We start from the raw sequence: 11,384 nt of genomic DNA on the forward strand, positions 1-11,384 counted from the left end.
AGAGATGAAGCCTCTTGGTCAACAGTGACGGTAACTTGAAATATTGGTATTGATCGGACAAAACTGGGTCGAGATGTCTGTCATGGGCAGATGTGTGATTTTCTATAAACAGTCATACAGAGTGAGAGATGATAACGGTCCCATTGTGTGGACAGTGAAACAGACCCGAGTCTGCCCTCCTTTAATATCAGTCCATGAACTTTCCAGCTGCTGACACGACCCCCTGACAAATGCCAGGCAGCGGCCGGCGGGACGTCCGACACCAGCCAAGACGTTACCATCTACAGGTCGATAATAACTGCCAATCCTATTTGTCTGCAGATTACACTGTATTATATGCAAATGAATACACACATAAAACTCTTAGTCATCAGTTTAAAGCTGGTTTTAAATAAAGAGGAAAATAACTCAGTACGAATAGAGAGCGACCGTCTATCTTCACTCAATGGTTTCATACTGAAAATGTGAACAGGGTTTCAGGTTTCTTCTCCAAATACACACATAAAGGGCAACATCATTACTCCACTCTTGTCTGAGCTGTCAAACACTTAAAAACTAGAATTACTGTCTCATGGTCGTCAACCCCGTTTATCCAGAGTCATAAAATATGAACCACTTTGGGGTTTTGTGAGGTCATGCTGACCTTGACCTTTGACCACTAAAATCTAATGAGTTCATCCTTGAGTCAAGCTGAATGTTTAGGCCAAATGTGAAGGGATTCCCTTGAGGGGTTCTCGAGATATCGCGTTCACAACCTTTAGCCACTACAAAGTAATCAGCTCGCCCTGGAGTCCTAGTTCCCTCAGGGCGATACTGAGATATCGTGTCCACGAGAATGGGACAGACGGACGGACAACTTGAAAACAAAACGGCTGCTGCTCTGGCTGTCGAGGAATCACAATTTAAAGAAATGATCTAAATCTAAATTTAGATACGATCCGGTTTTGGTCTTGACCACTAACTGGATCCTCGTTACTCTCGTTACAACTTGAGTAAAGGAGGAAGGAAAGGAAACGACACATGGAAGGAGTGATGACTATTTTTACCCTGTGCTCTCACACAGGTATGGCTGACGCCGCCTTCTGCTCTGCTGGATCCAAGGCGCCCGTGAGATACATAACCTGAGAGCTGTCAACATCTTAAGAGAAAAATCCAAGTCACCTGACAGCTGTCGGCCAATCGCAGCGCTCGATAACCTCTCCTGATCCCTTTTGTCTGCAGGCCATCGAGCGGTTGCTACGTGAACGGTAACTGTGCCAACTGGCAGCCTGGAAATTACACAAAGACCCAGTGGTGACACAAGGTCTCTCTCTCTCTCTCTCTCTCTCTCTCTCTCTCTCTCTCTCTCTCTCTCTCTCTCTCTCTCTATGTGTTAACACAAGTATCTCAACCTTCCCGTCATCTTCAGATCTGTCAACTTTCTGTTGCAATGCTGATATTTCCAAAAACACACACACACACACACACACACACACACACACACACCAGACAGTATCCTCCCCTCTTCACTGTGTTGGAGATTTAACTTCATCTATAATCAATAATCCATAATGTCAGAGTTGTTTCATAAAGTCTTCGGAGCGTCTGCTGTGATCAGCTACATCCTCTTTGATCTCATCACCCCTGAGAGAAGTTCTAGAAGTTGATTGGAGATAAATTAGGACGAAGTTTAGGAAAGCAATAAATAAAATTCCACAAAATCAGAGGTGTAGTTCCTGTTTCAGAGGTGATGTAACCACTGTTCCTACGGTGACAAGTTCACATCCATTCAGAGGTCAAGCTAAGCTAACAGGCTAGCTTTCTGTCTTTGTTTCTGTGTAAAAGCATCACGGATGAACGAACTGTCAGAAGAGTGGATGATGAATGAAAGGATGTTTTCTGTCTTTTCATCTTTACTCATTAACCATTTACTTCACTGAGCATCCGCCATCTTTTAAGGTGGAATGTTTTTCTTGCGTGTTACTCAATGCATGATTGACGTTTGGAAATCAGTCAATACACCTTAAATGCCAAAACTTTGACCATGTAGTTTTGTTGTGGATGGACGGATCTTATTTTGTCTGAGACGTCAGGTCTTACCAGATTAATGTTGAAACAATCAGTTGCTGAATTGTATGGATGGATAGGTAGATGATTGCGTTATCGTGTATTGTGGAATGACAATCAGCTGCTTCTGTTTGTTGGTTTTCGATTACAACACCAACAGAGTTTCTGATAAACAGCCATGACCACAAACCTGCAATAGTCTCTCCCACATATATTGTCATTACCCCCCGTCTTTCGTAATTCATTTGATTAACCCTTTCATTGAATCATCCCAACTCAGCACAACTGCAGCTTCAGTATGATCCTCTAACTTTGTGTTTGCTTTGAAAACTCAGACTTCTATCTTTGGTGTGATCACATGAACGCTGCGTGACACTCGGAGCTCAAAGAGAGTCAACAGCTATCTTACGAAACCAGAATTAACCACTGATCCTCGTAATTTCTTTCTAGTCAAAAGCTTTAAATGAACTTGTTCACATCTCTTACAAAACGAAAAGACACAAACGTCTTTGTGGGAGATGCACATAATCAAATTATAAACCATAATATTTATCTATTTCTCTTTTTATCAATGTTTTATGACTTTTACAGCATCTCTTAATCACTGCTAACTTCATTCGGTTGTAAATGTTTTTGCCAAATAGATGATATCTTTTATTTTCCTGATGCAATCTTGAGGCTGTGTTGGGACTGAGCTTGGTAACCCTTAGACAAGGCCGTGATAGATACTCTCTGTTGTCTTTATGACCATGTGAAAGTGGCGTGGTCGGTTCTCCGAGTCCAAAGTCTCCCTGCGGATGATGAAGAGGTAGACAGAGGCGTGGGGCATGAGAGGGGGAACCCTTCAGAGGGATCTTGCCCTCTGACCTGGAGGTCTGTTAAGGTCAGGACTCTGCTAATCTGATCCAAAGAAATCAATTACAGTTCAGATTTGTAACTATGAAGGTGCTGCACATACAGGTGAACGACTTGAGACCAGATGTTCCAGATGTCGGGCCGACCTGTTAACAGTTTGTTTTTGGACTTGAGAGCTCAGCGCTCTGAGGACAGCCTCGGCTTTCAACTCTTGGGCTTCTTATTGAATCAAAAAGTGGTTGATGACCTTCAATTTACAAAAATTAAAAGTATAATGGAAGAATTCAGTTCACCCATTTCTGCCTCCCTCCTTTTTTCCAAATAAAGTCGACTCCATTTGATGTTTTTGAGGATAATGTTTAACCCAGGGCTGAAAATCAATGAAGCAAATAAGCTTTAAAAATAGAATCGGTCAATATGTCCAGAAGTCAAAACAGCAACAACTGTGACGGAGAGGATTCAGAAAACCTTCAACCTTTACGGCTCACTGTTCAGGTGTATTTTGGTCTGATATCACTCGACAAAGACTGTAAGAAAATCCTGTGAGTTCAGTGTCATAATTAATTGTGTAATTATAAGTAATAAAAAAGCCGTCAGATAAATCACACGTGATCCACTCGTGGCCTTCATTACATCACACTCTGAAGAAAACACTCCAGAGATTGCAATGTCACAATGTCAACATTGTCTATTTTACACATTTTCAAAGATATTTCTTCACTTATATAATTAAAACCTTTAATAATTGATCGTTTTTGGACATTAAAAATATTATTTTCTTCTAGTGGGTCCAACAAATGTGTCAATCCAGAAGAATGGGATGAAAAATTCTAATTCAAAAGTTAAATATCAAACACTTTTCATTATCATCATATAGGAAAATATAGGAAAGGTTTATTAGTATTTGTAAACATGTTTAATCATCATCAAAGTGAGAAAGTGAGTGGGACTAAAATAATCCTGCTGTGATGTGTTATGGGAATCCCTATCACAGGGAAGAGCCAGAGGACTAATCTGAAGATCATCTCCAGCACCAGCAGGGGTCCATAATGTTTCTCAAATAGCAGCTGAGGCAACAGGCTGAGGCATCTCAACCATGAGGCCCATGCAGGCGACACTCCCCTATCAGCTGGACGGCAGCCAGGTCAAACCTGCTCTGATTGGCTGACGACGAACTTCTCTAACTTTCCATTGGCTGTTTGAGGAACCATATGACAGAATATGCAAATTGTCTCTATGTGGCAGTTGAAATCCCTGAGTGCTGAGCAACCCCCGGCACTGAGAGGCAGCAGGAGAGCGAGAGCGAGCAGGAAGAAGAGGGGGAGTGACGACAGCATGCACTGTTAGAAAAAGCTGCTCTGTAGATCTCAGAAGTCAGACGGACCGAACGCTTTTACAACACTTTTCTCTTGGGACTGTTTATTTCTTTTTTCCATGAGTGCTGCAAGGTAAGGATCACAGATGAAAGCTCGGTCAAGGTTTTGCAAAAGTGACTTACGTCACACCAGAATGAATCTATTGTGCCTTTTTTAAGTGGATGGTCTTAAGTCAGATCAGGGTTTATTTGTGTATAAAGTCTGTGCAGCTGAGTCATTGTGAAACCCGATGTATATGCCGTCAAACTGGGGCGTTTCACTGGGCTGATGTTGCACAGTATGAAGGTGATGAGTTTCATCAAACAAAAAGAAAAAAGGGAAGTTTTTTTTAAATTGCATACAGTGCCTGGTGTTCTAATCTCTCCACCTTTCTCTCTCTCTCTACCTCCCTCAAATTTTCTCTCAATTTCCTTCTCTCCCTCCCTCCTTCTCTCACCACCTCCCTTCTCCCTTTCTCCTTCCCCTCCCTCAGCGTGCTCAGGTCTTTCAGTCCATCAGCGATGCCTGGCCCAGTGATGCCGATGGATGTGGCTATGAGGTTCTACATCAGCCACTCTCCGCCGCCCCTCCGAGGTTTCCTCAGCTCGTACGAGGAGCTGCAGAGGGCCAAGAACCGGGTCAACCAGTCCACTGCCCGCTGCCACAACCAGCAGCTCTACAAACCCCTGCGGCCCTGCCTCAGCAGCCAGCAGAGAGCGGCGGCCGACGGTAGCTGCGTGACCTGGAACAACAACAAGGCAGGCAAGAAGAGGGTGGTGTTCGCCGACACCAAGGGCATGTCACTCACCGCCATCCACGTCTTCTCCAAGTTCGATGACGAGCCGTATCAGAACAAGCGCTGCGGGGGGATCACGGAGGAGCTGCAGTTCGATATGACGGACCTGGAAGCGGCGACCATGGATCTAAAGATCAGCTCCGTGCGCAGCCTGGCGCTGGACTTTAAGCAGCCCTCGGCCGACTACCTGGACTTCCGGAACCGCCTGATTCAGAACTCGGTCTGCTTGGAGAACTGCTCGCTGCAGGAGCGTTCGCTGACCGGCACCATCAAGGTCCGGAACATTGGGTTTGAGAAGTCGGTGCAGGTGCGTGCCACCTTCGACTCGTGGGCCAGCTTCAGCAACGTCGAGTGCACCTTCATGAACAACGTCTACGGCTGCCAGGACTCTGACACCTTCGCGTTCGTGCTGGAACTGCCCACCTTCGTCCCACCGCAGAACCGGGTCGAGTTCTGCGTCTGCTTCACGGTCCAGGGTCAGACCTTCTGGGACAATAACGACGGCAAGAACTATGTCCTCAAGCACGTCGGCCTGAACGGAGAGGACCTGAACAGTCTGACGCCCCCGACTTCTGTTGAGCAAAAGAAACCTTCGGAGCAGAAAAACGGGGGCGTGAAGCTGCTGGAGATGGAGTTCGATCAGTTCGGCAGCCCACGCATGTCCAGCGGACTCTTCCCCGGCTGGCAGAGCTGGGGTCAGATCGAAAACACAGTGCCTTATTGGTGAAAGCATCGGAGGGTTCGCTAAAACGGTACTGAAATAAGTTCAGACACTGACGGGGCATTCAGTTTGAATCCAGCGGAGGCCTGGCTCTGGGCCAGAGACTAAACTGAAGCAAACAACCTTGAAGTAACCAGCAGAGGAAGTGCACAAACCAGACAGAAGCCCGACTGTATCGTGTCCAACTGACCTGCTTTTTTTTTTGTTGCTGTAGCGTGGTCGTCAGGCCTGAGAGTCCTGATGGACTGTGGTCGGAGAACGAGTCATTTATGGGGGAGATCTGTCGTGTTTCACATGTTCCTCTCTTGTAAAATATTAATGTGCCTTCTTTAGAGTGCCTGCCCACTAAAATACAGACAAATGTTAAGCCCTGTCTGAGGGCCCGATGTATCTGGTTAAATATGCACTGATTGAGATGTCCCTCTCAATGTGACGTCTGTCAACTGAAGAAGTGGAAATGGAGCTGATTAAGTCCTTCATATTGAAGGGAAAGTACAGGGAGTGCATGGCGACAAAATGCTTCTCTACTACAAGGAAATACAGCTGATTCATTTCTAATGAAAAAAGAAAATGCACACTAAACTTTCGCACCTTCTTCAAATGAGAAAATTTTTTTACGTGATTCAAAATTGCCTTCATTTTTAAAAAATTTGAGTCATGCAACCCTTTTCTTTCCCTCCTCCTGAAAGTGCACATTTGTGTGATGAAAACTGTTTGGATGATATAATTTTGAGGTATGTTTGTTAAGGAACCGAGCTGCTATCAACAGATGTGTCAAAAGAGAGACTCTGCATGTGATTGTCTGTGTTGAAAGGGAGGATGTTTGGATATTTCTGTGGTTACGGTATGTCAAGAAAGAAAATGGTGTAAAGAGCGAATGTTTTTGTTTTGCTTGTTTTCACAAGTGCAATTCAGTGATGAGTGTACAGTACGTGTGGCTGGAAGTGATAGTTTTCTTTGAAACAATCTATATATTTTGTTTTTTCTCACTGTGAAGAGAAGAAAGCATTTTGTGCTTCACTTGAAGGTGTGTGTTGCTGACATGCACCATGTCAGTCATGTATTTCCCTTTCTGAAATAAATTTCTATATTTGTGCGAAAATATTAACGACTCCTGAGCTCTTTGTTTGCGATGTTTCGGTTGATAATTGTTGATGAACAACTCATCAAGAAAAACAAACAACAAAAATATGAGGCCGCTCTAAAATGTGCAGCTTTATTTTGAAAAAAAAAACCCAAAAATAAACATTTATTAGCTCTAGAACTTTCTCACTCGGTCTGTTTTACTTATACAACACTGTCCCACTGTGCAATTTCAAAATAAGGCAGTAGGAGTACATTTACAGTGAGTGATGAAAATATACAAACAAGTAAACAAACGCGTACTCCCCACAACAAAAATAGAAAACACAAAATTGGAACCGCCTACATGCAATTTGACCGAACCACACGTCGGACTTCAGATGTCTATATTCAGTGGGCAGGTCTTTATTTACCACAGCGAGAGAGAAAACAAAGCCTGAGAAATTAGACACAGGCCTTTATTTTTAAACTCCCTTTGTATTCTCGTTAAATATATTATATGTGCCTGTTTGTCACTTGTCAAGCTCCTGTTAGTTTAGCACAAAATAAACACATCCACCTCCATTAACCTCCATCTGTCTCACATTTAAAGCCTCACAGCTGTTAAAAGAGGAAGTACCGCCTAACCTTGAGGGCTTTTACTGCGAAACATTTACAGGAAATTATGATCTTTCAGAAAAGGCTTAGCATTTCAGTGCAGTTAAGTACAAATGAGTATAAACATATATCTATTTCCAGAGACAGAGTGGTTGAGTCTTACACAGACTACACAGAACTGATGGTAAGAAGGCAAGAAGTGTGTTACTCATTTTGTTCACACAGGCTACAAGCTAAGCTAATATTAAGACCCTCCCTTTACTTAAACAGGTGATTTTATTTTATGGTTTTAAAAATGCAAACGCACTGTTTATTTCATGAGTCTTGTAACAGCGTGACCAGTCACATCAGACTCATCAGTCACATCAGTCAGTTTATCTTGACCTACAGTGATGAACTCACGAATGCAACAGCCACCACTAACAGACACAAACTCTCAGACATGTATAAATCTCTCAAACACCCAGTTTCCACACACAAATACATCCTGCACACATAATTCTACCTCATGCACACAGAATATTTGTCTTTTTGTTCAATTAATAATGCAAAACCTTCCGTTTATTGTACATTTGGGATGAGGATGACTACAGATAAAAATGCCCCAGTTGCCTGCTGGCGTTTCTTCTGAACTCATTTCAATTCCTGTTCATGCTGGACTCATATCCAGCAGGAAGAGCCCTCACTCCCTGTGTTTGGCATGCACAAAGGAAAGACCTCAGGCTGGACCAGGATGACCCTCTGAAGCCTGAGCATTCCTGCTTTTATCAGAGTTTTAACTCTTTAAGTGCAGGCTTGTTATGTGTCTTATATGGGAAGAATCTTTACTCAAAGCACTTTGCAGGGCCATGAAAATTTCTCAGGGTCCATATCTGTGAGTTGAATCACCTCTGCAGATATCAGGAGGTATTTTTATGTTGTTGTTTATGTTTGAGCCTTGAATACAGTTTTGTTGATGTTTCTAAAACATATAGATTATAAGAAACAAATAATATTTCTCCAAACATGGAACAACCCGCAGAACTTGAAAGATCCCATACATTAAAAAAAAAAAGAAATAAAGAAGAGAAGACATCGGTGTATTTTGGCAGGTTAATAAAATCATCTTCTCTGATCCTGACAACAAACCGAACTACCAACATCTTAAGTAAAGAGTTAAAGGAGCTATTTGTAAATTTTGGTATTAGCATTAGCATTAGCAGCTGTTTACTGAACAGTCTTGCCAAGAGCTTCAGCCATTGTTGCGTTTACAACATGAGGTTATAATACGTCCTCGGAGCAGCGCTACTTCTTCGCGGCAATCTGGGTGCTACAGTGACGAGACGGGCTAAGCGGGGCTACCTGGTTAGCATGCTAGCTTCAGTAGAAGAAAAGAAGCAATAGAAATGGAAGCAAAACAAAACAAGTTTCTTCTGGACTGATGAGTAAAACAAGCAAACGTTGGGTTTATTTTGAAGAATACAGTTGGTGTGAAGCCTACAAGCTACTGTACGGGTGCGTTTCAACTTAAAACGGCACTGATCCCTCTTTGATCTTTAGGGGTGAATTTGACCTGGAGGACTTCTCACACATCACCACACTGCTCCTGCACTCCTCACTGTGGGGTTTATGGTGGAAAATTGAAAAGCTGATCCCGTATCAGCTTCAAAAGACGGCTTCATCCTGAACCCGACCTGCCCTCAGGCCTCAGCTCATCTCCACCTGCTGACTGATGGAACCACATTCCTTTAATACCTTTAATTTCCTGACATATAAACAACCCCTTTCTCTCCCATTCCGTCTTTCTGCTTTTCATTCCATTTGCATATGTACGTAGGTATCTGTTTGTACAGTAGCATTCACTGTCTTTCTCTTTATTGCAGGGTCTTCTCTCATTTCCTTTTCTCCAGTTGTTTTTCCTGTTTACATTCCTTTCTCCGTTCTGCCTATTGAAAATCAAACAAATGCACCTGAACAGCACATACATGTTTGAACCTTGAGATTTCTTGCACCAGAATCCAATTGCAATCATCCAAGTGTGACTTGCCAACGTACAAAAATTATAAGGGGAGGGTAAAGAACGGCACAGGAAAGTGGCTTTCCCATTGAACCCTCTGTTTTTCTAAATTAGGTGTGCATCACAGTGTTTACATCATAGCAAAGAACATTTGGACTTTCAATTTAAAAAACACAACAATCATTAATTGTTAGGCCCTATGTTCTCGAGATGAAAGTTAATATTTTTTTGAAGATAAATAGCAAAATATGAGTTCAACTCAATATTTAGACAATCAGACAATTTTAATAAAAACAAGAATAACGTAAACAATTCAAATTTATACTGTTGTGTTTTCTGTTGTCCTGACAACAGACAACTTCTGTTCTTCTTTCATCCGTCCCTGCTCTTCCTTACAACAGTGTGGAGTATCAGTTGTTACTATGGTTACCGGTCATGTAATGTGCAGTAGCTTAGGTGTTGATTTATTGCAGAACACTTGGCAATAAAAAAAGTGATTCACCAGAAATTATCATCATTATTCGCATCAGTTAAAGTATCACTGACTCTAATCCTCCCTCACCTGAAACATCAAAAAGGTACAAAATACCTAAGAGATTTGTTTGCATTTTTTTTTTTTGTTTTTCATATAGTTTCACCTCCATCCAAGAAATGTGCAGCCGGAGTCACGTGTAGCTCACAGTCCACCGCTGGTCAAACATTAAGAGAGGCTGGGCTGCACTCAGAGAAACACTGGACCGAAATGATGCAATGAGGATGCAAAGACAGAAACCTCCCTTGCAGCGACAGTGAGGTCCCAAAAACAACAAGTCTGTGAGATTTAAACAGGTTCCACACAGTCATTTAAGGACAATCTGACAAAGTTATTCGCTATAATATGATGCACAGGTGGGATTTTCATATCCAACTGACTGAGGATGATTAAAAAGGTGAAATAAATTTGGGGACAACAAAAAAAGGGGAAGTTGTTTTTGTGTCGTAACAAGCTGAATTAAAATATGGTCCTCTTTAAATTTTAATCAAAAATTAATTAAGTTAATACCAGTGTTGATTGGGTAAAACCCGGAGAAAGGAGAAGTTCTTGGCTTTAAAGGATGTAAGGAGTTGAAGTCTTGGATTTGTGACCAATTTAGATGACGTGATTTGATAAAGACGGGGATGAACAGCATCAGGTTCATGCATCTAAAACAGTATGTTTGTGAGGAAGAGAGACAGACTCTGAAACGTGAAGGAAACCACAAACTACAGGAAAACCAAAGCTATTTATGGTTCATCAGCTCAGATAAGACATTTCCAGCAAGACATGACTAACAAGCTTGTCTGCATAGTTCCCCGGAAAACGAATAAACGGTTCACATCCTACAACAGAAAAAGGTCAATTTAGTTCTACTGTCCTCCAGCAAAGCTATCAGGAAAATACTGGGAACTGTAAGTCTGTTTTCTCAAGGCTAACCAACAAGTCATCACGAATGAATCATTATTGATCCTGAACTGTTCCAAAATTATTGAGACGCACACTTAAAATAAATCAAGTTCATGTTCTGTAGTTCAAGCTTACACAGATAGCCCGTTAGCATGAAGGCCTAAAGGGATAACGCAAAGCAGATACAGTCTTTAATAAATTGATGTGATCGATTGATTGATTGTCATAGTTATTCATTTTGACACAGCCTCCCTTCTTCTTCATTGGTTTAATGGACTTGGCAGGGGGACTTTGACCACTACACTGGTTTTTTGTTTTTTACCCTAAACAGCCAAAGCACCAACTAAACACGTGTTAGCTATAAGCTAAGCTAGCAACATACATGTGTGATGTGTGACAGCTCAAACTCTGACTCTTAAACTCAAATTTATTTAATTTATTTAACCTCTATTTACAGACAGTCCCCTTGAGATACATGGTCTCCTCTACTAGAGAGACCTGTCAATATTAAA

The 11,384-nt window shown here is 42.1% G+C and overlaps 1 protein-coding gene across 1 annotated transcript; it reads left to right on the forward strand.

Annotated features, from left to right (window-relative positions):
* The first annotated feature begins 4,164 nt into the window (after positions 1-4,164).
* Positions 4,165-6,877, forward strand: LOC111670145 (protein phosphatase 1 regulatory subunit 3C-B-like). The gene is made up of 2 exons (XM_023426746.2): positions 4,165-4,349; positions 4,750-6,877. Exons 1-2 carry the CDS (start codon positions 4,336-4,338, stop codon positions 5,777-5,779), a joined length of 1,044 nt encoding a protein of 347 aa, XP_023282514.1. The 5' UTR covers positions 4,165-4,335; the 3' UTR covers positions 5,780-6,877.
* Positions 6,878-11,384: the final 4,507 nt, after the last annotated feature.

The sequence above is a fragment of the Seriola lalandi genome, unplaced genomic scaffold (genome assembly GCF_002814215.2).
Source record: "Seriola lalandi dorsalis isolate HSWRI2012SDOR001 ecotype SW California unplaced genomic scaffold, Sedor1 jcf7180002054837, whole genome shotgun sequence".
Classification (NCBI taxonomy): domain Eukaryota; kingdom Metazoa; phylum Chordata; class Actinopteri; order Carangiformes; family Carangidae; genus Seriola; species Seriola lalandi.